The following is a 26,445-nucleotide window of genomic DNA, read 5'->3' on the forward strand; positions in this document are numbered from 1 at the left end:
GCGGTTCACTCAACAGGAGAGGTCTAGTTATGGCCAGGGAAGAGTCCATCAGACCATCCTCTGGTCCATGTGAAATGTTCCTCTTGTAGCCACCTCTTTTGCTCTGAGTGAAGGTACTCCAGTCACTTTTCAGATGGCTCATTCAGCTTCCTCCTTGACATTGAGACAGTGAGATGTTGAAGCTTTAGACAGAGGGGTTCTACAAAGGGCTTGTGAGCATTCCCATCTCAGAAAAGCAACCTCCCGCATTATAGAAATAATTGGCTTTTTATCCTCATAATAATAATAATACCTAACAAATATTGAATGCTTGCTATGTGCCAGGCACCCTTAGAAGCATTTTACATGAAAGAATGCATTTAATTGCCACAAGAACGCCCTGAGTCAAACACTATCATTATCACCATTGGACAAATTAAAAAATGGAATCAGGGATTGTGAAGAAGCTGCTCGGGGTCAGAACCTTAGAAGTGACAGAGTCAGGATTCAAATCCCAACCATGAGGCTCCAGAGCCTGCAAGCTTAACCATCATGCTATGCCTATTCTCATGAATTACTACGAACATATTTCTCTGCACCTGTTCACCTCAGGTGCACTAGCAAGACCGAAGTCTACACATTCCTTACAAAATCACGGGGATGCCTGAGTGCTTTGAGCCTCAAAACCCCCTTTTATTTCCTTTCGGCACACATTTACATTGAAGTCAATGCAAAACAAAACAAAACAAAACATTCTGAGATTTACCACAAGGATTTGATTGCAAGTGAGCTGAATTATTCCTAAGTCTATACTTGCACATTTTCAGTGGGAAGACTTACAGTGAAAAATACATGGAAGCAAAGTTGGGCTAATGTTTTACACATTTTAGAATTGCTTTCTGGATGTGTTTCATTTTAGAAGAGCTAGAGAAAGAAAAGGAAACATTTATTGAGTGTGAACTATGTGCCTGGCTTTGGGCTAAGGGCTTTTTCACACGTGTGATCTTATTTAACCTCACAACAATCCCGTAACATATGATTAATTTCACTTTTATAGATGAGAACAAGGACTCGATGAGGTTATATACTTCTTCAAGGTCACACAGTTAATGAACGGTATAAGAGATGATCAGATTTAGAAATATGTGACATCAATCCCCCACTCCCAATTTATTTATTTATTTATTTATTATTTATTTATTTATTTTTAGGGCTGCAGCACATGGGAGTTCCCAGGTTATGGGTTAAATTGGAGCTGCAGCCACTGGCCTATGCCACCACCACAGCAACGCCAGATCTGAGCTGTGTCTGCGACCTACACCACAACTCATGGCAATGCTGGATCCTTAGCCAATTAAGCAGGGCCAGGGATTGAACCCACATCCTCATGGATACCAGTCAGGTTCTTAATTCACACCAGGAACTCCCCAGTTTATGTTATATTTAGGTTGTATCTTATACACTGCTATGCAGGATCTTGATGGGTACATTTGAAGGAAATTGTAACTTTCTCTTGATTCTAGGTAGTCATGTATGCATCCACTGCTTTTACTAGTCTGTAAGCATCACAGCACAAAATTCAGGTCTTACTTATTGCTATACATTGGTAATACCTGGCAGAGGGTGTGCTCAGAACAGTAGCTGGTGGGTCACTTAAGACTGTGATTGTGGGGTGGTTGGGGAGCTTGGGGTTAATAGATACAAACTATTGCCTTTGGAATGGATTAGCAGTGAGATCCTGCTGTGTAGCACTGGGAACTATGTTTAGTCACTTATGATGGAGCATGATAATGTGCGAAAATAGAATGTATACATGCATGTGGAACTGGGTCACCATGCTGTATAGTAGGAAAAAAAATTGTATTGGGGAAATAACTATTAAAAAATAATAATTAAAAAAAAGACTGTGATTGTAGACATTGACTCCAAGCTAGATGATAATCCCAGGGAAAGACACAACATGGTCTGAAAGCAACACACACATTTTGAGCTTTAACTTTCAGAAGGGCTGTTTTATAGGCTTGCCAGCAGACCTGAACAAACCCCACCACTGAAGCACAGGGACACAGCTCCTTGAGCTCCGGGTGTGGTGTTGGTGAATCACTTCATCACTCAGCCCCCTTCCCGCTTCCCCAGTGCCTCCTTGGCAGCGCTCTAGTTGCTCCCCTGGCTTTGAACAATTTGGCAGCCTCCAACAGCTCCTCTTCAAAGAGCTGAAGACAAGCCTGATGTTACAATTGCCTTGCTTAATTCCACACAGGTTTCCGTGAATCGGATTAAACTCAGGTGAACAAAGGTATTTAGTCTGTGATAGAGCTGAACCGTATCTGGATAAATATAAACAGGAGAGTTAATCCTATGAGAGCCACTATCTGCCAGCAGTTAGAAGGGTGTCAGCAGTGCCCTAGCCAAGGCCTGTTGGAGGGGGCAAGGCAGAGAGATTTAACCAGAAGGGTGCTGAGCATCTGGATTCTGTAGAAAGAGGGGCATAAAGATTGTGACTGGAATACATTAAGAGAAAAGCAAACTTTCTATTCACAAAAAAGTCAGCATTAATATCAGTCTTTAATCCACCCCAGGGCCCCTTAGCTTGCCTTATTCATTGTTGCCTTTCATCTTCTCTGTAAAGCGTCCTGCTCAAGGTCCCTTCCCAGATCAGCCTTAGGTCATGGGGGCAGAGATACTGTTGCTAAACATATGCAAGGGAGTAGCATGTGTGACTGGAAAACAGTGTGACAACATAATCCTGGTGTGGACTGATGAGGTCAGTGTGGGGTGATGTCGGCTTTTCTAGCATCTACTGAATCATCTGATGGGAGCGGCAGTTGAAAAGAATAAATTCAAACACATGCAACAGACCGCCACAAAGGCTGCATGGCCCAGATCTGGGGAAAGGGATCTTGTGTGTGGTAGCATCTATGGGGGATGGGGAAGCACAGAGAATGATGATCTGGGAGTTAAGAGACCTCAGTTCTATTCTATCACCAGTTGAGCATCTATGTGACCTCACGTTATTAGGCCTCTGAAACTGAGGGCCCTGGTCCAGATTGTATCTAAGGTCTCTTTTAGTCTCAAAGGCAAAGATACGTCCTACGTAGGAGAGGTTTTGTAAAAAGTACATCACCACAAGATCAAAACCTTGGGAGGCATTGTACTCTGAATTGCAATTTTCTTTCTTTTTTTTTTTTTTTTTTGTCTTTTTGTCTTTTTTGTTGTTGTTGTTGCTATTTCTTGGGCATATGGAGGTTCCCAGGCTAGGGGTTGAATCGGAGCTGTAGCCACCGGCCTACACCAGAGCCACAGCAACGTGGGATCCGAGCCACGTCTGCAACCTACACCACAGCTCACGGCAACGCCGGATCGTTAACCCACTGAGCAAGGCCAGGGACCGAACCCGCAACCTCATGGTTCTTAGTCGGATTCGTTAACCACTGCGCCACGACGGGAACTCCGAATTGCAATTTTCTGAAGTCGCCACATAATGGTTTGCCTAACTTCTATGAGTAAAGGCAAAGTGATGGCAGGCTCATTAGAATAAGAGGGTGAAATAAACTGTCAGAGAGGTGAGCACTTGAACACTTGTACTCCAACCCAAGGCCACAGAATTCCATATACTTAGGGTCTTAAAGTCTTCTTTGCAACAGGTAGGACAAGGAGACATGAAAAGATCTTTTGATTATTTTGGTCATGATTCATGTTCCCCAACAGGCTACTTAACTTGTACACATCTCTGTTGTTGGAGTTCTTCCTACCTGGAGTATTTCCTGCATCACTGTTTATCAAAATTCAACTCCCAGTCTAAGACCTCCCAGGTAGAATGAAATTGCACCCTCTTTAGTTATCAGCACTTATTTTGTTCTATCTCATATGACACTTTACTTCCCTCTAATTACAATGATATATTATAAACTTCTGGAAGGCAGGGTATGGAGCTCATTTATGTACATGTCCCTGGGTCTGCCTGACACATTGTAGGCACCCACTCAATGGTTTCTGAATTGAACCAGGATTTTCATGTTACCTGCTAATGTGACGGCAATGGAGACAGAGTCATATCCCAAGGCATTTGTGGCATTACAAGTGTAGAAACCCACATCAGCTTCCACAGGTGCCAGGATCTGTAAGGAATCATCTGGCTGTAGAAGAATCCTGGAGTAACAGAAAAGAAACGTAGACCCAGTCAGGTCAGTTGACTCCTTTTTGGCATTCAATGTTGGTAAAGCTGGAAGGAACCTCTGGGGTATTTTGAACCCTGTTTTAACAAGCCAAACCAGCCACAATGACACTCAGGGAACCAGCCTCTCTTGCCACTTGGATGAGTGTGATTCTGGTAATCAGCCCAAATAAGGCGGCTTTGGATTGTTCATGCAGTGTGTTGATTACTTGGTCTAAAAGGTAATAGTTGGAGCCAACAGCGTATGTCCTGAATACATATAACACACACAGGGGTGAGAGAAGATGCTAGAATGAATGGTGCAGGTGGATTTGGGGAAGCCCTCTTAAGGAAAATGCAAAGTTATAAAGGAGGAGTGGAGCTTGGTTGGATGGTGGAAAGTGGGCAGAGCTTCCAGATATGGAGAAAGGCATCTGTTAAGGCTTGGAGGTAGGAGAGAGGAAGTCGGAAATCAAATAGGAGAGGATCTTTACACACACACACACACACACACACACACACACACACACACACACACACTTGAAGGCAACTGTATGTGTAATTATGTCTCAGTTCTATTGCCTTCATTAGTCTGTAATTATCATTGGACAAACATTAGATCTTATTTATTGCTTTATTTCCCACAAAACTTGGCAGAGGGCCCTCTGTAGAGAAGCTGCCGGCAGAATAAAGGCAAACTTGCCCTTCAGGCACGGTAGAGGTAATGACGGGATAATCACCAGGTAGTTTAGATACTTTGCTTGAGCTGAAAAGAATCATAAGAAATTGTGAGCACCTGCCATGAGCTTCAAAATTCACTATTTCAGTCTACTATTTTTTTCTAGATTTATGCCATTCTAAGAACTGCCTGCTACACTGTCACACTTAAGGAGATTAATGACTAATAATGACTTGAAGCTGATGTCTAGGTGAGGCTAATGATAACTGGAATGTGTATATGGGAGTCCAGAAGGTTGAGGGGAGACTGGTTGGGAACTTCAGAGATGCAGTGCCAGACCTGGAAAGGGCCTTGGGTCAATAAATCATCCCATAGCACAGAAATGATTTAGCAGTGGCTTTGGGGCTCCTAGAGTCAGTCATTTCTACCTTTGTGATGATTTCCACCTCCCTGGTTTCCAAAGGCTCCAAGAACTGTTTGGCTAATATATGTTAGCATCCCTTCACAGGAGGCAAGTAGATAAGGGATTGCTTTTCTGGAAAGGGAAAAAAGAACCACAAAAAGGTCAAGAAAGCACAAAAGACTTGGTGGTAAAATTAAGATGAGGAGCTGGGTCTCCTGCCCAGGCAGCACACTCTCCCACTATACAATTCCTATTCTTCACTATGTCTCTTGCTAGTACTCTATGGTACTGGCAGTTTGGTGCTGCCTCTAGTCAGCTCTTAATTATCTGAGGTGGATGACCAGTCTGGCAGTGAATCAGGCCTCCTCAACTCTGCTTTTGGCCTTGGACCTGTTGCATTACTTTTTCTTACCTCCTGTTGGAGAAAAGTCAGGAGGGAAGAAAAGCAAGGCTTATATCCATCATTCTTCAATCTGGCTAGGTATGGGCAGTTCTGGTAAAAATGGGGAAGGAAATAGAAAATATTAGCTAAAGAGAAATGTCTGGATGGTTTGTGTTTGATATAGTGCCATTCCAGACCATTGCCATTATTATAGAACAGTCTAGCTTCTGTGGCACTGAACTAGGGCTTGAAATTTTATAAAGGATGACAGGGGGGCTACGAGAGATTGTGCTAGAACTCATCCACTCATTCATTCTCTCATCCACCAAAATTAGGTGTTTTCTCTCAAAAAATTACATTCTAATTGGTTATTTCAAAGAGCTAATAAGAGAAAGGTGATTCTATAATTTACTTATCTTCAGTAGGCCATACAATATTTTAATATTATGATCATTTTTATAGGAATATTGATAGATAAAACATAGTACCATTGCCAAATCTTTTCGGGTGTTCAGGCTATTTTATTTATTTATTTATTTATTTATTTTGTCTTTTTGCCATTTCTTGGGCCGCTCCTGTGGTATATGGAGTTTCCCAGGCTAGGGGTCGAATCAGAGCTGTAGCTGCCAGCCTACGCCAGAGCCACAGCAACGTGGGATCCGAGCCACATCTGCAACCTACACCACAGCTCACGGCAACGCCGGATCCTTTAACCCACTGAGCAAGGCCAGGGACCGAACCCACAACCTCATGGTTCCTAGTCGGATTCGTTAACCACTGTGCCATGACAGGAACTCCGTTCAGGCTATTTTAGATTAAAAAGTGAAACACTGACTTAATGATTTAAATCTTTTTTTTTTTAAATAATAATTGCCTTTGATGGTTGCTGCAGGAACTTAAAATTCTTTCATTGCAAACTTTTTTTTTTTTTTTTTTTGTCTTTTTGTCATTTCTTGGGCCGTTCCCATGACATATGGAGGTTCCCAGGCTAGGGGTCAAATTGGAGCTGCAGCCGCCCGCCTACGCCAGAGCTACAGCAATGCCAGATCCTTAACCCACTGAGCAAGGCCAGGGATGGAACCCGCAACCTCATCGTTCCTAACTGGATTTGTTAACCACTGAGGCACGACGGGAACTCCCTGATTTAAATCTTTATGATGTTCTAGGAACACAGTTGCCTCTAAAACACTTTCTAAACAGGAATAATGAAAGCAGGCTTAACCAAATTTCACTAGAACTGACTACCTAAGATGACTAAACTTTGTAGATCATTATTCAGTTTCACCACCCTCAAAAGGCAGGGAAGAAGATGAGCTAAATCCCCAATTCTGTGACAATAGTTGCTTCCCTATTAGAAGGGGTTCTTGAATTGAATATTTAGAGCAGGAGGCTAAAAGAAAGAAACAAAATCAAGTTCGGAAGACCTAAGATTTTCATAGTCACTATTAGTAAAACCCTTCATCTTCCTACGTTTCAGCTTATTAACATTTCAAACCTAATTGAAGTATGTTTTCCTATCCAGCAGAGGGAACTGTCAAAATGAGGTATATAAGGAAGCTGCAGACCACCTTTTGGTGTTTCCAATGACCCTTCCATTGGTAAGGTTGGACACTCTGGAGAATGAAATGTAAGGAAGGAGGGGGGATGAAACAATTGTGAGCAAGAAAGTGAGAGGAATTCATGATATTGACCAATTCCCCACCCCCAACAATTTATTAGCTCTCTATATTCAGATCATTCTCCTCCCCCTCTCTGTAGAACTACTGCACCTGCCTGATTGCATGCAGAGGTTATAAACCCCACTCCTCCACTGGGCCTAATCCGCCCAATTGTTCTATACATATTTATTAAAGTATAATTGATTTACAATGTGCCAATTTCTGCGGTATAGTAAAGTGACCCAGTCACACACACACACACACACACACACACACATTTTTCTCATACTATCTTCCATCATATTCTATCCCAAGAGATTTGGTATAGTTCTGATCCATTCTAAATGTAACAGTTTGCATTTTAGGTGGGGGTTAGCTTTTATAGGTGTATCAGTTCCTCCAGGCACTGATGTTACTGAGGGAGCCATGATGCTTTATGCCAGTAGAAAGCCTGAAAAGAATTCCCACAAAGTTGGTAAAGGAAAGGAGGGAAGATCCACTGCAATGGGCATAAAGCCATAAGGGTCTGAACCAAAATGGGAATAATGGGAATGAAAAAAAAAAAAAGGAGTCCAGGTCTCAAAATTTAGTATTCATATATTCTTCTAGTCCATAAACTGTGTGTATGAAGATAAAGAAGCCAAGTTTTGCCTTCATAAAACAGCCTTAAATATTGTCTAAGACAAAAATCTACATGGGACAACATCTGAATTTCTCATTCATTGCATATACTTATAAATTGTTTCTATTCATCAAACTGAACTCTTTAAAGGAGGTACAGAGTTATTTGAGGTCAGAGTTAGGATCTGAAAGAGGGTTTCTTGGTCCAATACTTTTTTCCAACCTATCACGTCTTTACTATGCCCATAAAATTGGTGGATGGGAGTTTGGAGGTTCCCATGAGGAGCAGCAATACTTCTGGAGAGGGTCCCCATGCAGTACTCTCTAGGAAACACGACAGGGCAAAGGAAAGGGCTTGCTGGAGGCTGAGGTTTGCCTTAGTTTCTCCATCTAGCCGGGCATCTAAGGAGAGAGGTTCCTAGGGATCCTGCTGTATAACACTGGGAACTATATATAGCCACTTATGATGGAGCGTGATGGAGGATAATGTGAGAAAAAGAATGTATACATGTATGTGTGACTGGGTGACCTTGATGTACAGTAGAAAATTGACAGAACACTGCAAAAGCAGCTATAGTGGAAAAAATAAAAGTCACTAAAAAAAAAAAAAAATCCTGGGGGGGGGACATTTTCTTTTTATTTCAGGCATATACTCTATTAATTTAACTTAATTTGTTGGTAGCTGATTTCTGTCAGCTTATATTTAGGTTTCAAATTTGACAGACCTGTTTTAGAATACACAGGCACAGAAATATAGCACTGCTTTCCAAGCAAAACCAGAAAGATTTCTCTGGGGTTGTTCAGGAATTTATGGAATTAGAGGATAAGGGGACACAGAATGGGGCATAATTAAGACTTACATAGCAAATGGTACTGTGGTCATATCAGGTATACTAATACTCTCTGCTTTCCTCCCATATCCCCATTCCCTTTTGGTTTGCTGGGTTAAAACTTACTGTTTTATTTCTTTGGCCATTATCTTTAGCTAGAAAATGAAAGGACAGTTTTGCTTTTCTGGTAGACTTTACTTATCAGCTTCTTTGTGATAGTCTTCTCAAGCATTCTACAAATTAAGGACCACTTGAGAGAGTACAAATAATTATTTCAGTTGTAGATAAGTACAGCCCTTGTCACCCATGGGAATAGGATATGGAGAAAGTGCTCATGGGCCAGTCCCACCAAGCATGAAGCTCCTTGAGGTGGTGCTCTCTGCTCTGCATGTGCAATGGACAGTGAGCGAGTACTCTCATATGAAAAGGAGGATGCTCTGGGTGTTGAGAGGAAAGGTCCAGCAATCATGATGCCCTCTAACTCCTTGGCTTGAGGGGGAAATCCCTGTCTTGTGCAGGCCCACCTCTCAAAGTCCTGTCCAAAATCAACCATGTGAAGTCGCAGTAGAGGTGAAGGCTTCCTGACTTCAGTCAAGAGACAAGGACTGGGAGTTCCTGTCATGGTGGAAACAAATCCAACTAGGAACCATAAGGTCGCAGGTTCTATCCCTGGCCTTGCTCGGTGGGTTAAGGATCCGGTGTTGCTGTGAGCTGTGATGTAGGCTGCAGAAGTGGCTTGGATCCTACATTGCTGTGGCTGTGGTGTAGGCCAGCAGCTGTAGCTCTGATTTGACCCCTAGCCTGGGAACCTCTATATGCCTTGGGTACAGTCCTAAAAAAGAAAAAAAAAAAAAAAAACCCAAAAAACAAAAAACAAAACAAGGACTCACTTGATGGTCTTGGGCAAGGCTTTCAACTCTGTGAGCCCCTAAGTTCCTTGTGCAAATTGAGGACAACACCTCAGAGAGTTTCTTGTGAGGATCAAATAAAGGAGTGAGTTTATTCTTTCTGTTTTTAAGAAACAGTTTACTGTTCTCTAAGTAAAACAGCATCAGCTTAAGCATCAGATACATCTAATAAATTAGTAATTTTTAACGGTAACAGTGAGGGTAACCTGCACTACCATCTTGAATTTCCTCCTTGGAAATTTCAGAGGAAAATTGCAAGCTCTGGACACAGAAATACCCATCTGCTATGGGTTATGAGGTCCCATCTCAGGCCTCTCCCCCTAACAAGTCATTCTTAAACCCATTTTAGGTCTTGACATAGGACTAGAACCTGGAAATCATAGGTACATCTGTTCTCTTTAGAATAGCATCTTTCTTACCTTCTCAAACTTACCTGCCCCACGTCCCAACACAAACTTGTCTTTCCAGTCAAGATGGCCTCTTTGACTATCTTTGTCCTTAGCTTTTGGCTGAATTCGTGCCCTTCCTCCTTCTCTCGATCCTTCCAAATTCTCCCCATCACTTAAGAACGAGTTCAAGTTCAACTTCCTGTGTTACCACAGCCCCCAAGAATTCCTCCCTTTCCTGATCTTCTGGAGTTGTTCTAAGTTGTATCACAAAGCTCCTTCCCTTCTACAATGTCTCCTTCCTTCAGTTAGACTATAAATCAATACTTCAAGGGCTGGGACTCCTGCTTCTTTTAGGGTTCCCTCTTCAGTATTCAGTATAATGCTGGCATGATGAATAAACACTTAACAGACACTTGTTTAGTTGCCTTTGAAGCAATGGAACTGATAATGATCATTTGGACAATAGAACACAGTGGTTAAGAGCACAGACTCCTGAGCTGGAGGGACAGGGTCCCAACCCCAGCTGTACCACTAGTAGCTTTGGAACCTTGGCCAAGTCATTTACTTCTCGGTGATATAGTTTCTCATCTACAGAAGAATTATTGCACCTACCAAGGGTTGTCATGAATATTTCACACGAATATTTCAAGAACACAGAGGTGTTTCAAAAACACAGGAAAGTACCTGACATGCAGTAAATCCCATGGAAGTGCAGGTTATCATTATTATCATTTTGTTGTTTTGACATCCCTGTTATCATTCACTCTTCACGTCTGAATCTACATATTCTGGATGTTGTGAGTAGTTGCTTTGATGTGGGTAAATGACTGAGAAATTCAGGGTTTTGAAGAAAAAAGCCATAAATCAGGGCCATGAGGAGGGAGCAAAGGGTTTGCTGTGTGAGGGACCAGGGCATGGGCCACAGTGTGTTTACCTTGGTGGTAGCACTGGGGATGGAAAAGAGGAGCAGAGGACTGAGGCCACGTGGCACACTGGGTTGGCAACTGCCTCAATTCTATTCTTGACTCAGGAATCTCAGAATATGGACAACTAGTTACTTCCATTTCTGTTTTAACACTATTAACCAAATCCTGAAATCTTAGAACACTTAAGAAAAGGGCAGAATTCTGCAACTGCAAAGAAAAGTATATAAATAATAAAAGAATGAGAATTGGGAAAAAAAAAAAGTGGGCTTAGAAGCAAATAAATTAAAGGGTACTGTGCAAAGAATATCAGCTCCAACCTCTGAGGAGATGTTGAGGTCTTTTCCTTATCCTGAAATGTAGATTTTTTTTTTTTTCTGCCTAGGGATTCCTAAGATTAGGATAATCAAGTCTACAACAAAAGGAGAGTGGAAGAAGATACTTAGTAGATAAATGTACAAGATTTATTTAATTTTATTCTATTATGTTACTACACTGATAATACTATCACTATCAATGATATTTTGGAGAGGAAGCAACAGCTCAGAGAAGTTAGGTAACTTGCTCAGTCAGTGAAGGAAATCAGGAATGGGGAATGACCTTTCACCTTGAAAAAAACAGACTCTAAGCATCCACTGGGGCCCAATAGGAAGGCATGTGGTTTGGCTTTATTTTTGGTGGGGGGTAATTTGTGCCAAAGTTTGTAGCTACTCAGGGAACTGGCCAATCATTAACAAGAATATTCTGGATTTTAAATAGCTAGAAGGCATGTGGTGTGGCCTCATTTTTGCTAGAGGGTAATTTGTGCCAAGATTTGTAATTACTCAGGGAAATGGACAGTCACTAAGAAGAATATTCTAGATTTTGGTAGCTTGAAGCTGGAGGACAAAAAGAATGCTATGAGAAGATGTCCTCGGTGAGCAAGATTTTTTTTTCCCTGAAACCAAAAATTATAACAGCCCAGAGACTTGCAAGTGAGAACTTTGTTTTGTACAGATATTTTGGGGAACAGATTTGAGGTTCATGAAGAGTTTCATATCACCATTTGGCAAGGGCAAATTTTTTTAACCTTGCTGTTTTTAATGTAATTGCCAACTAAAGGTTATTTAATGCCGGAAGTGCCATGATGGCTCCAGGTGGAAGTATAGAAAATATTTTTGGAATGGCAAAGGTCACCTGACCACACATTCTTAACCCGGTCCTAGTACTTTCTGCCAAACCCTTCAGCTCCCTTCTCTTCAGAAATTCATGAAGGCTTGAATTTGCTAATATGAATAGTTTTATCTGCCTGCTGGGTAATTCATTTCAAACAACAGACCCCTGCATGAAATGACTGATTGGATTTCCTATTTACCATGAATAGAGATCATCAAACTCCAGTCAGCTGCCACCTGCTTTTGTAAATAAAGTTTTACCGGCACACGGCCACAGCAGATTAAGTACTTTATCTGGCTGCTTTTATGCTACGTTGGCAGAACTGAATGGTTGAGACAGAGATGGGATAGGCTGCAAAGCTAAAATGTTTACTCTCTGGCCCTTTAAAAGGAAAAGTTTGCTGACCCTGACTTAGAACATGGAAGCATTTTCACTTCTGGTTTGTTTCAGTGTTTTCCTCATTTGTACAGAAATGTTAACCAGTTTTTCAGAATTCTGCCATTTGCTAGGACCATCTTTCTAGGAAGAATAAATTAATGGTTCAGGGGATATTTTAAGACCCTCTAGTCTTATAGCAACTAGACAGTGATGGGTTGTCACCGATTGTCTCAGGTCTAACGCTCTCTGCTGTCTGATTCATGCTAGTCATTCCTGTGACCTGGCATTGATCTTCTACACTCTTTTTTTGGGGGGGGGGCGTTGCTAAAGCTTACATATTTACTGGGATGCCTCCTTTTTCTCTGACTTGCTATTCTTACACTTTGCATCTGGGAAGAAAAAATGGTCATCACCATTTCCTTTAGTTCTAGAAAAGAAACACACCAAACCAAATTGAAACTGGTTTCTTCTTCCCTCCCTATCTTCTCCGCCTCCAGTTTTTATAGTATTTGCAAACTTGGAAACTGCATTTCATGTGCTTATGACTTTTACATATAGCATTATTCCCAACTGTGGTTCTGAAATTGACCCTGGAGGCATTTTCCATCTGATTCTCTCTTCCATTCTAAGAAATTTCCATCTGTGGATACTCTGTGTTTGCCCACGCTAAAGCTTTCCAAGTACTCCTTAATGCACCTCCTATTCAATACCACTTTGGAACATCATCCAAAGCTTTCTGGGAAGCATAAACATTTAGAATATACAGAGAGAAATGTCAGAAATGTCAGCAAAAAAACTGACAGTACAGTATAAGCATCCTTTCTTGCTGTTTGGATTAACGCTAATAATTTTTCATTACATTGTGTTTTCCTAGACACCTATCTCTATTCTTTGAACTGCACAAGGGTTCCTCAAAACAACAGTAAACCTCCTGATTTTGTGACCTCCTGGAAGATGGTGTCGTACACTGGTCTCATATTTAAGTGACAATGATTATACTGTCCAATGAGTACCCACTGTGTGCCAGGCACTTTACAGGTATTTCTATTCTTTACTCCTTCACTTTTCTGCAGGGTGGGTATGATCACTGCGATTTACCTAATGTGAAATCAAGGTTCAGAGAGATGACGATGGACTCCTGTGGATACAAAGTGGCAGAACTGGAATTTGAGCTTAGGATGCTGTGATTCTAGCTGCTGTGTCCTTGCCACTGTGGGCTGTCCTCAGTGTCAACTGATGTACCATTGGTTGTTCCTCCTGATCAGGGGGCGGCAGGGGAGTGAGGGGGAGCATGCATCCAGACCCACAATAGAGAGAAAACAGGGAAAAGCTCAGGGATTAAAAGGCAGCAACTTCTTGGCATTAGTCCTTTCTCTAGGATTCCATATAGTTGGAATAGCATTGGGACCACTTCTCCATCTCTAAGAAGGCATCAGTACTTAATTCAAGACTTGTAAGGATAACTCTAACTTCTTTATAGAAAAGAAAAGCCAGATTCTCCAAAATCAGCACAGGGAGCTGGATTGCCAAATTTGGAAGGAAAGCTGGATATAGATGGATCTTTTCTTCTGAGAAGAGATCTCAATTCTGCTAATAGTCCCATACTGGCAGGGAAGTCACCTTTGGTCCAAGAGTGAGCCAATAGTCACACTCTACTCATAGCAGCTGATAGAAATCTTAAAGCATTTAAACAAGACTTTCCTAAATGTTACTACATTGGGTCCTTAACCTGCTGAGACACAATGGGAACTCCTGTGCTTCCATTTTAACATTTGTACAATTGGGACAGCAACCCCAAAGGGTCATTGTAAGAATAAAGTGGACATCTGTAAAATACTTAGAACAGCATGTAGCTCAAAGCAACTGCTCAATAAATGTAAGTGATGATGGTGATGAGAAGGAGGATTTCCCCATTGATCTGAATGTGATACAGGGATAGGATACCATAAGATATGGACTCTCTGCTTATTCACTCTACAGCAATGCCTTGAAAACTGTACAGTTGTATGCCACAGAGCCCCTGGGTTCCTCAAACTTCTCTAGTAAAGAACATGTGGGCAAGACAGAAATGTTAAGCTGGTTAGGAGTACCTCTCTGGAACTCTGCATAATTGCACATTAGAGACTGCAAGTCCAGAGTATGCAAAACCATGCAGACCATAGTATCCAGCAATTAGGAAACCTCCCTCCTAAACACTGGCATCCATCTTTCCTTTATTCATTCATTTGTTCATCAGTTTATTCTTTGTTGAGTTTCTACGATATTCTTGGAATTGTGGAGAAAATAGGATACATTCTTAAACATCTGCCCTTGAGGAAGAGTAACAATCCAGAAGGTAATATATAAAAACAAAGAACTAATTCTAACACACAATGCAGGGCTGGATAGAATATTACGTGTAGGGTACTAGGTGGGTCATGAAGGGGTCATTTGATACAGCTTTGTGGGGTAGGCTTCATGAAAGGAAGGATAGTATTAGGCAGACAAAGTGAGTTGGAAGTTCCCAGGCAAATTCGTAAATAGCAAGTAATTGGGTACTGCGGAAGGGCAGAGTCCAGTGGGGTGAAGTGAGGGGTCTGGTAAGAGATGAAGCAATAGGGGCAGGCGGATGCCAGATGATAAAAGGCATTGTATATCATGCTAGGCCATTTGGAACTTATCCTCAAGTGCTGGCAGTCCATGAAAAGAATTTTAAGCCTGGGAGCAGCGTGGACAATTTTGCTAGAAAGACACTCTGGCAGTAGCATGTCAAGTGATCTTGAGCAGGAGTCAGTATACTTTTTCTGTAAAGGGACACACAGCAAATATTTTAGGCTTTGCCAGCCATCTATAGTCTCTGTTGTATATACTACTTTTTGTTTATTTGGGGTTTTTTGGGAAGTCATTTGTTCAAGCCTTTATTAAAAATAATGCAGCATGAGAAGAGCTCAAAATGATAGTTCAGAAAGCCCCAAGCACTTGTATAGCAGACTAAGGATGGTCAGCTGAAATTCAGCTTTAATTGTTCAGATTTCAAAAGGAATAACCCTTCAAAAATGCAAAAGCCATTCCTTGAATAATCCTTTAAATCATCTGTGTTCAAATCCCAGCTCTAACACTTATTAAGTGCTAGACCTTGAGCAAGTTAAACAGCTCTGGGCTCAATTTCAATTAATCTTTTAAAGTAATCCTTTAAAAGCCACTCTTAATAAGCCCTTAAAAAAGTTTAAAGTCATTGGCTACAATCTGCCAACCCGTGGTCTTGCCTTGAAAAGGCAAATATAGAGTTAGGAGGCTGCTGTGATCATCCAGAGCTGACCAAGGTAAATCAAGCACAGGTAGTGAGAAAACAACCACAGTATGGGAGAAAATGTTTGCAAACAAAGCAACTAACTAGGGATTAATCCCCAAAAGAGATAAACATCTCATATAGCTTTATATTAAAAAAACCAAACAACCCAATCGAAAAATTGTCGTAAGATCTAAATAGACATTTCTCCAAAGACAGACAGATGGCCAAAAATCACATGAAAAGATGCTCGACCTCACTAGTTATTAGAGAAATGCAAATCAAAACTACAATGAGGTATCACCTTATCAATAAGGATGGCCATTGTCAAAAAGTCTGCAAACAATAAATGCTGGAGAGGGTGTGTAGAGAAGGGAACTCTCTTACACTGTTGGTGGGAATGTAAATTGGCACAGTCACTATGGAGAATGGTATGAAGATTCCTCAAAAAATTAGAAATAGAACTCTCATATGATCTAGCAATGCCACTCCATGGACATGTATCCGGAGAAAACCATGACTTGAAAAGACACATGTACTCCTATGTTCATTGTGCACTATTTGCAATAGCCAAGACATGAAAACAACATAAATGCCCATTGACAGAGGAGTGGATCAAGAAGATGTGGTACATATACACAATGAAATATTACTCAGCCATTAAAATGAACGAAATACCAGCATTTCTAGCAACATGGATGGACCTAGAAATTATCATGCTAAGAGAAGTCGGTCAGACAAAGAGACATCAACATCAAATGCTACCACTGATATGTGGTATCTGAAAAAAGAACACAATGAACTTCTTTGCAGAACAGATACTGACTCACAGACTTTGAAAAACTTATGGTTTCCAAAGGAGACAGTTTGGGGGGTGGGGGGGATACGCTGGGGGTATGGGATGGAAATCCTATAAAATTGGATTGTGATGATCATTGTACAACTATAAATGTAATAAATTCATTGAGTAATCAAAAAAAAAGATACACGCACCCCAATGTTTACTGCAGCACCGTTTACAATAGCCAAGACATGGAGGCAACCTAAATGCCCATTGTCAGAGGAATGGATAAAGAAGATGTGGTACATATATACAGTGCAGCATTACTCATAAAAAAGAATGAAATAATGCCATTTGCTGCAACATGGATGGATCTAGAACTTACCATAATCAGTGAAGTTAGACAAAGACAGATATCATATGAGATCACTAATATGTGGAATCTAATAAAGAATGATATAGGGAAACTTGTTCACAAAACAGTATCACACTCAAAAATTTTGAAACCAAATTTATGGTTACCCAAGGGAAAATGTTGTGGCAGCAGAGGGATAAAATGGGAGGTTGGGATTGACATATATATACTACCATATATGGAGTGTGTGAGCCACAAGGATCTACTCTAGAGCACAGAGAAATCTACTCAATACTCTGTAGTGACCTATGTGGGAAAAGAATCTGAAAAAGAATGGGTAAATGTATATGCATAATTGATTCATGCTGCTATACACCTGAAACTGACACAACATTGTAAATCAACTCTACTCCAATAAAATTTAAATTAAAAAATAGAAAAATAAAACTCACCAGTCCTTAAAAAAAGGTACAGGCAGTAAGAACAGAGAACAGTGGAGTGGTGAAAGAGCCACCGAGGAGCTAAAACAGTTGAGAAATACAGGCGGACCTCCCTTTACTGTGCTTCGCTTTATTGTGCTTCACACATAACACTTTTTACAAATTGAAGTTTTGTGGCAACCCTACTGCAGCAACTCATTGGGGCCATTTTTTCCAACAGCGTTTGTTCACTTTGTGTCTCTGTCACATTTTTAGTAATTTTTGCAATATTTCAAACTTTTTTATCATTATTATACTTATTATAGTGATCTGTGATCAGTGATCTTCCATATAACTGCTCTGGCTCACTGAATGCTCAGTTGATGGTTAGCATCTTCAGCACTAAAGTTTTTTTTGTTTGTTTTTTGCTTTTTAGGGTCACACCTGTGGCATATGACAGTTTGCAGGCTTGGGGTAAAATCGGAGCAGCTGCTGACCTACACCACAGCCACAGCATTGTGGTATCTGAGCCACGTCTGTGAGCTATACCACAGTTCATGGCAATGCCATCTTTAACCCACTGAGCAAGACCAGGGATCGAACCCGCATCCTCATGGATACCAGTCGGATTCCTTTCCACAGCACCACAATGGGAACTCCCCATAAACTATTTTTAGATTACCAATAGTCTAGAGTATAGTGTAAACATAACTTTTATATGTACTGGTAAACCAAAATGTGCGACTCACTTTATTGTGACACCTGCTTTATTGCAGTAGTTGAGGACTGAACCTGCAGTATTTGAGGTATGCCTGTATTTGGTTTAGAAAGGTGAACGGCAGGGGTACTCATTCGTGAGATAGGAATTCAGAAGTTGAGTTTTGAGGTAATGACCTTTTTGTGGGGCACCTGGATTAGGCTGGTCAGTAGATCTCTCTTGCTCTGTGCTAGATACACGAGAGTCACCAGCATACAGAGGTATCCTGGAGCTACAGGCTCACTATGTATACAGAGTGAGACTTCTAAGAGGGTAGCTAAGAAGTGAGTAGAGGAAGAGAAATTCTCAAAGATGCTGAGAAAGAATAACCAGAGAAAAAGGAAGCAAGCCAAGTGCGTGTGGTTTCTAAAGGAGTAAAGTGTTTTCAGGAAGAAGGGCTCAGACTGTGTAGAATGTTGCTGAAAGCTTAGATAATGTTTTGAGAGACAACTTTCTTCCCTTTTTTCAGGGGGGAAGGAGGCTTTATCCAATACATGCAGTCTTAGGATGTGAGGTGGGCAAATAGAAGCCAATTCTATTATAAACTGAGTGAAAATATTAGGTAGGACTTAAAAAACTTATAATTAGTAATCCTTGGGTACCTAAGGTAGCCTTCTATATGTGAAATATTTCCAGGGTATAGTATTATAGCCCTCAAGTAGCCAATTTAATGTTTTCAAACTACCCAGGTACCAATAATGCACCAGACTCATGGAATGAGGCTAGAGTATTTGTCTTCTAGTGGCTTTTTGCAAGGTAGCAATATGGTGATACCAGTCAATTACAGATGCACACAGGCTACATGGACTCCGCAGTGAAAGCACAGAGAAAATGAAGCAGAGTTCTCATTTTCTCAATCAACTAGCATTCAGCCCTATGAAAAATGCTTTTATTTTATTTAAAAATTTTTTTTTTGCCTTTTCTAGGGTCACTCCCACGGCATATGGAGGTTCCCAGGCTAGGGCTCCAATTGGAGCTATAGCTGCCGGCCTACGCCAGAGCCACAGCAACATGGGATCCAAGCTGCATCTGCGACCTACCCCACAGCTCAAGGCAACACCAGATCCTTAACCCACTGAGCAAGGCCAGGGATCAGACCTGCAACCTCATGGTTCCTAGTCAGATTCGTTAACTACTGCACCACGACAGGAACTCCTGAAAAGTGCTTTTAAACTCACATGTGATGACTGTCCTGCAAAGTCCAGTCCTGCTTCTTTGTTCTGAGGCTGAACCAGGTGGCCACACTTAGCTGTTTGTTTGTTTGTTTGTTTTAATCTTTTATTAGGTCACTTAGTTTTTTTGTTTGTTTGATTTTTTAGGGCCACAAGTGTGGCATATGGAAGTTCCCAGGCTAGGGGTTCAAATAAAAACTACAGCTGCCAGTCTACACCACAGCCACAGCAACACGGGATCCGAGTCTACAACCTACACCACAGCTCACAGCAATGCTGGTTCCTGAACCCAATGAGCAAGTCCAGGGATCGGAACCTGCATCCTCATGGATAGTAGTCAGATTCATTTCCCCTGCTCCACAACAGGAACACCCCTCACACAGTATTAATGTAATCTCTAGCCAGTCTAGAATTCTTCTAGAAAATTCACAGATTTGGAGTTTGTTAACTTCTACACAGGCACTTCGTCATCTGTCTCAAATCTCAGGCTCAGGGTGAACTCAATCTAGCCCATGTGCAAGTATTTGGTTGGTGGGAGTCTGGGAGGGAGGCTGGTGGGGGAGAGGGTTTAGAGTGCTTGGAATCCCTAAGTGTCATTTTAGCATGGAGTTTTGTCTGTCTCTACCCAATCCTTTTTTTTTTTTTTTTTTTTTCTGTCTTTTTGCATTCTCTAGCGCTGCTTCTGCGGCATATGGAGGTTACCAGGCTAGGGGTCTAATCAGAGCTATAGCCACCAGTCTACACCAGAGCCACAGGAATGCGGGATCCGAGCTGCATCTGCAACCTACACCACAGCTCACAGCAACGCCTGATCTTTAATCCACTGAGCAAGGCCAGGGATCGAACCTGTAATCTCATGGTTCCTAGTTGGATTCGTTAACCACTGAGCCATGACGGAAACTCCCTCTACCCAATCTTTTAACAGAAATAATAGCAAGTGCATGGCTGAACTCTGAGGTTCATCTTCCTCCATTTTTTTCTTTCAGCTTTTCTTAAAGGTGGTTCTTGAAACACCAACCTCAGAAGCACCTGTAGTGCTTGTTAAAATGTCAACAACAGGAGTTCCTGTTGTGGTGCAGCAGAAATGAATCCGACTAGTATCCATGAGAATGCATGTTCAATCCCTGGCCTCCCTTAGTGGGTTGGGGATCAGGTGTTGCCATGAGCTGTGGTGCTGTGGTATAGGTCACAGACTTGGCTTGGATCCCAAGTTGCTGTGGCGTAGGCCCCTTAGCTGCATCTTCGATTCGACCCCTAGCCTATGAACTTCGATATGCCTCAGGTGAGGTCCTAAAAAGCAAAAAAAAAAAAAAAAAAAAAAAGTCAATGACAGAGCTCTGCTATAGAAAGTGATTCTGGGGTAGGGTAGGGTATGGCTGTATCAGTTTCTTTCTTTCTTTCTTTCTTTTTTAATTTTTGCTTTTCAGGGCCACCTGGCATATGGAAGTTCCCAGCCTAGGTGGCTGAATCAGAGCTACAGCTGCCATCCTATGCCACAGCCACAGCAATTTGGGATCTGAGGTGTGTCTGTGACCCACACCATAGCTCATGGCAACACCAGATCCTTAACCCTCTTAGCAAAGCCAGGGATCAAACCCGTGTCCTCATGGATACTAGTCAGATTTGTTTTACTGCCCCACAACAGGAACTCCCTATATCCATTTCTAACGTTTCCTGGTAATTATCATGCACAATGAATTTGGGAACCCCTACTCTATCTCCTTTTCAAAGTTTAGAAGTTTTAAGAAAATATTGTGACCACTGGAGTTTAAAACAAACTGGATGCAAACTATAGCATTTGGAGAAGATAAGCAATGAGATCCTGCTTTATAGCACAGGGCACTTATATCTAATCACATGTGATGGAACATGATGGAGGATAAAGTGAGAAAAATTAATGCACATATATATGTATAACTGGGTCATCTTACTGTATAGCAGAAATTGACAGAACACTGTAAATCAACTATAGGAAAAAAATTCAAAAAAAAATTGAGGCTTAAGTTACTATATCCTCTACTAGGCCTTGAGTGTGTCTTAGTTTCTGGAAATCAGGGACTTCCCTTATTTATGACCTCACTGTTTGGCACCCATCCCTATACCTAATGCTCATCAGATATTTGTGAGTTGAAGAGACATTTGCAAAGGGGCCCTTACTACCCCCTCTCCCAGCTTCTCCTCATTCTCCTCTATAATCCACTCACCAATGTGAGTCTATAAATTTGGAAATTAGATGATCTTACTATCCTAACTCGTATCCACCAAAGTCTCCCTATGGAGCCCAGACTAAAACCTAAACTCATCTTGGTCTCTGTTGCCCTTAGGCCTCATCCCGTATCATCTCAACCTTCAGCCTGCCACACTCCAGCTAAATGAATTTCTTTTGGGTTTTTTCCAACATAGTCAACTCATTGTCACTTTAGGGTTTGGCACTGCATTTCCCTTGCCCTTCTGATGTCATATTGCTGGACACTAGTCATCATTCAGCTCTGGGCTTTTAGGAAATCCCCTCAGAAAACCCATCCAATGTGGGTACTGATATACCCATACCATCTACTATTTTTATTGTGCACTCTGCTGTGTTTATTGTCTTACTCAATTTTCATTCATGCACTTATTTATGATTTATTTAGTACCTATTTAGTGCCAGGTACTCCTCCCAGCACTGGGGATACAACAAAGAAAGTCCTTCCTCTTTGTTGTATCAACATGTAAATGTATAAAATGTAAGATGATGATACAATCCTGAGAATAAAAGACTTAAAGGGTTGGAGAGCGATGAAGAGCGATTTTAGTTAGAATGATCAGGGATGATCTTTCTAATGTGTGCCATTTAGCAGATGTATAAATGCACGTAAACAGCAAGAGAATATGGACTTCTGTTTCATTCACTCTAAATATTCCATAGGTGTGCATATGGCACATAAGAGGTAGATTAATAAACACCGATAGAGTGAATAAACTGGCATACTGCTCTCTTAGCATTTAAACACTGCATTTTCTTCTCTGGTTTCCAAATTAGACTTAAAGTTTCACTGACAGGGGTTGAGTCTCCTTTTCCTCTATCCCTGGTATCTAGCATAGGGTCTGGCTCACAGTAAGCATGGGAAAGTTTGTGAAATAAAGAAAAAGTATGAAGAACCAGTGTGTCATAATAGACTCGGGGACATCATATAAACTATCCCTTGTGAAGTTGACATGTGCCTCTAAGAAGGATGGGAATTAATTTTAACTAGAATTAAATGAGAAGCAGTAGTATCTGAATTTAGTGATTCTTTCTGAAAACAAAATTCTTTCAAATTGAGCTTTGGCATGTTTAAAAGCCAAGAAGTAACAGACTTCAGTCTCTTTCTTTCTTGACCTATTTTGTTGGCTCATACTATTGAGAATACACTTGCAACGTCCTACAGACCAATAGGGAGCTGAAGCTGGCAGACTCTTTCAGAAAGATGGATTTGGGTACTAAGCAAAACCAGACTAACTGAACTATAATACCAGGCATTTCAGCACTTCTCTGAAAATAAATGAGCATTTCTGAACTGCTACCAGACACAGTAATGATGACAAGCCATGAAACCCAACACAACAGAGGTCACCAACAGCCCATAGCAAAGCAGTCCCAGTGGCAGCTGTGTGGATCCTGCATGCTCTGTGCAGGTGCATCCATTTTATTTTCTCAAATAGCACTTGGGACAACTGCATATAAAACTAAGCTCTGACCATATTTATCACTGGCCAGCTAAATAAAATGGAAAAATTATGATGTCAAGGATCAGAAGCGGAAATCTCTTATTTTTCCCTACTGCATGCCATTAACTTCCATCAAAAAGCTCTGTTAAGACTATAGCGGAAAAAGAATCTGGATAGTGGCAAGAACTCTAACACTGTTTGCCCAGGCTACCCATATGCTTTTCCTCTTAATGCTACCCCTCCAACTCCCACTCTCACCAAAGTCCTGGTAACTGAAGACCTAGGATTAGCCCTCTGTGGTCCTAGGCCTAGAAGTTCTCCTATCTTAGCACTTGGCTGCCATGTTTCTTTTTCTAGCAAGATTCCGCTAAAACGTCTTCATCTTCAAGCCATTAGACTCTCCATGCCTATAAAGGTGAATATTAAAAGGCAAAAGTAGGGCTTCTAAGTGGCGTTTCAAGAATTATTGGTTTCCTTGAGATCACAAGGCCAAAAAATTGTTCATTGATCCAAGAAGTACTTGGAAAACACTGCATACTATATCATCCACTTGGAAAGTCACAACACATATTGGAATACTTAAAGGAGTTAAAAAATGGAAAAATCAAAACAAATTCAATTGGGGAATAGTTAAATGTATTCAAGAACAGCAATCAGCTGTTAAAGAAGGTGTTATAGACCTCTACATACTACCCTGAAATGTCTCCTAGACATGTCATTGAATAAAAATCAAGTGAAATTTCTAAACATGAGAAATACCCCATTAAAACACAAATTCTATGTGTGTATTTGTTTTACATATAATACAATAAGATATATAAAAATTCCAAAAGAATATATACCTGAGAGCCTCTAGAGAGTAAGATTGGGACCATGAAGGAGACTTACATCTTTATAGATTTAAATATTATTTGAATTGTTTTATAGCTTCTTCATTACTTTTATGATAAACAACCAAGTACTGTATTAAAAAAACAGAAGTAAAATCCAGCAATAAATATGCTTGCTTAGCTTTAAGCGAGCATGTCCCAAACTCACGTGATCAATGAATCACTGTTTTGTGGACCACGTGGAAACAACTTGTACAGAAAATTTTGAAGCTGCTGTGCTCAAGGATCTTCCCACTATCCATAAATGTATGGATTTGAAACTTCTGTGGCCTTTTATAAATGAGTGAAGAAGGTAAAAAGACCTTGGAAATGATCTGCTAGAAGCCCTTGCATTTTTGAAATGAAGGGACTAAATCCACGAAAAGTGAAGGCCTTTGGCAAGACCAGCCTAAAGCCCTCCATCTTCATCTAACTCATTCCACATATTTCCTGTAGTCAGCAGTGACCTAGATGGGCTATCTTCCTTGGATTTCATAAAATAATTTCCAGCACTCAAGGAAATTGTTGGGACCTCGAGTCACAGTCTCAATATTCTCTCTGCGGTTTTAGGTAGAGAAGAGTCCTGATAACACCCTCCCCTCCCTATTCCAATAGCCTGTCCTTGTTCTATAGCTTTTAGGAGGAAGTAGGTGCTATTCAAAGGAAGGGACCTTGGAAAAGTTGGTAGAACAGTAAGGGTCTTGAAGCAACGTGGTATCCCTAGTGAAGTATAGGAGATGCATGAAAACATGAACTTATTTAAGTCAAAATAGCATGAGCTTGAGTTGAACAGACTTGGATTTGAATGTGTGCTCTTGATGCTGCTTTTTACTATTTAACATTAATCAACTTTCCTAATTACTCTGAGCCTCTGTTTCCTCATCTCTCAAATAGGAATATCAGCTCATATGTTATATCTTGCAGCGGACATTAATGGAGATGGCAGTATGAAAGTTGCTATCATGGGGGCACAGTTTATGTAGTCAAGAAATGTTAATTACCATCGTTTCTCTTCCTTGGCCAAATTTTATTCCTTCAATCTCAATAGTATCAATTTTGGGCAATAGGCTCGGGGGATATGAACAAAATAGTTTCTACACTGGAGAAACTGACTGGCTGGGGGAAGGCATGACATGATTTGGGCACCAAAGGTTCTGCAGGCACAGTGATAGAACTGAGTTCAAGTGCACCACCCACCTGAACACAGGGGTACAACTTTCAATCAGCACCCACTGTTCTGGGGGGGTCTGATGCCCAGAGCTGCCAATCTGTGACCCAATAGCCTCCAGGGATTTATGGCAACTTTGGCCTAACCTACACATCCCTTACAAAGGTTTCTGCAAAGAACTGAAGGGATCATAGCAGTTAAGCTGATCAAGGAAAGTATAAGGTGGGGAGGACCACAAAGCAAACAAAAGGAGAGGTTACCATCACGGGCTCTCAAAACATACTATCTGCATTCAGCCTTTGTTTCCAGTGCTTCTGCATGGGTCCAAAATCTGTGTCTCACTCAGGAATATTATTACTGATGTGGTAACAATAATAAATAATAGTATTTACTCCATAGGATTTATTTTTTGGTGATGATTAAACAAGATAATTCCTTTAAAGTACTGAGCACAGTGTCAAAGAAAAAATACTTAGTGTTCTTACTAAAGCTACTGGATCTCTAAGTACTCAGGCTGAGAGGCAATATTACTGGCATTTCAAAAGCACAAAAGATGTGGGTGCAATGGAGAAATTCAAGTTTGTTCATCAAGTCTCAGAAGAATAGACAGAACTACTCTTTGGAACCAAATTAACTTGATATTGAATGGTTGGTCCACACCTTACTAAAGTGAGATAATGGGTAGCTGCTGAACCTCAATTTTCTGTGTAAAACTGGAGGATAATGTCAATCTTGTGGATAGACTGACAGAAGAACAAATGCAGTAACATATGAGTAAGCCTGGCACACTGCCTCACACAACAAATCCTCGCTTCTTTTCTTCCTTACTCAAAGCCAGCAAGCTGGAGAAGATTAGCTGGACAATTGTATTTCCAAGTAGATTTAGTGGAAAGAGCATTCTCCATGCATTCAGAGAAGACAAAAATTTCAAATGAGGACTTTGGGCTGGAGGACTTTATAGCATTCCCCTCTCATCCACAGACTATGATTCTTCCATTGGCTGCTTATCTTTTTTTTTTTTTTTTTTTTTGTCTTGTCACTTATCTTTGCTCTGCCACCTAAGACAGTGATCTTTACTAAGTTTCAATACTGGGTTTCTATTCTGTAAAGTGTGGATTAAAATTATACCTGCTTCTTAGGGCTACTGTTGGAATTTAGAGAGACAAAGCATATAAAGAGTTTACCCTTGCCTCTACTACTCATGTAATCATTACTCAGTCAATGTCAGCTATGGTTGTTGTTAAGGCCACTATAAAAGATTAAAGAGGATGTATGTATATGGCTGCACCTGTGGCACATGGAAGTTCCCAGGCTAGGGGATGAATCCGAGCTGCAGCTGCCAGTCTATGCTACAGCCATGGCAAAGCCAGATCCGAATTGCATCCATGACCTATACCGCAGCTTGAGGCAATGTAGATCCTTAACCCACTGAGTGAGGCCAGTGGCTTAAGGATACTATGTCGGGTTCTTAATGGTAACTCCATAAAAATATTGCTATTATCCACTTC

General features: G+C 41.0%; 1 protein-coding gene across 28 annotated transcripts in view; it reads right to left on the reverse strand.

Moving 5' to 3' along the window:
• The window catches only part of ADAMTSL1 (ADAMTS like 1), a 1,005,193-nt gene that overhangs the window by 133,170 nt on the left and 845,578 nt on the right, over positions 1 to 26,445 (reverse strand). For all 28 annotated transcript variants that reach the window (XR_014821152.1, XR_014821138.1, XR_014821132.1 and 25 more), the window contains one exon: positions 4,001 to 4,128. Coding sequence is in view for 21 of the 28 variants with exons in the window: in XM_084984414.1 (XP_084840540.1) it covers positions 4,001 to 4,128 (128 nt within the window). In the remaining 7 variants the exon portion in view is untranslated. The remainder of the gene's footprint in view (positions 1 to 4,000; positions 4,129 to 26,445) is intronic.

Source organism: Sus scrofa, chromosome 1 (genome assembly GCF_054392235.1).
Source record: "Sus scrofa isolate SSC_HxYL_T2T_F1_AM1 chromosome 1, Sscrofa_HxYL_maternal_Yorkshire_Landrace_v2.0, whole genome shotgun sequence".
Classification (NCBI taxonomy): Eukaryota; Metazoa; Chordata; class Mammalia; order Artiodactyla; family Suidae; genus Sus; species Sus scrofa.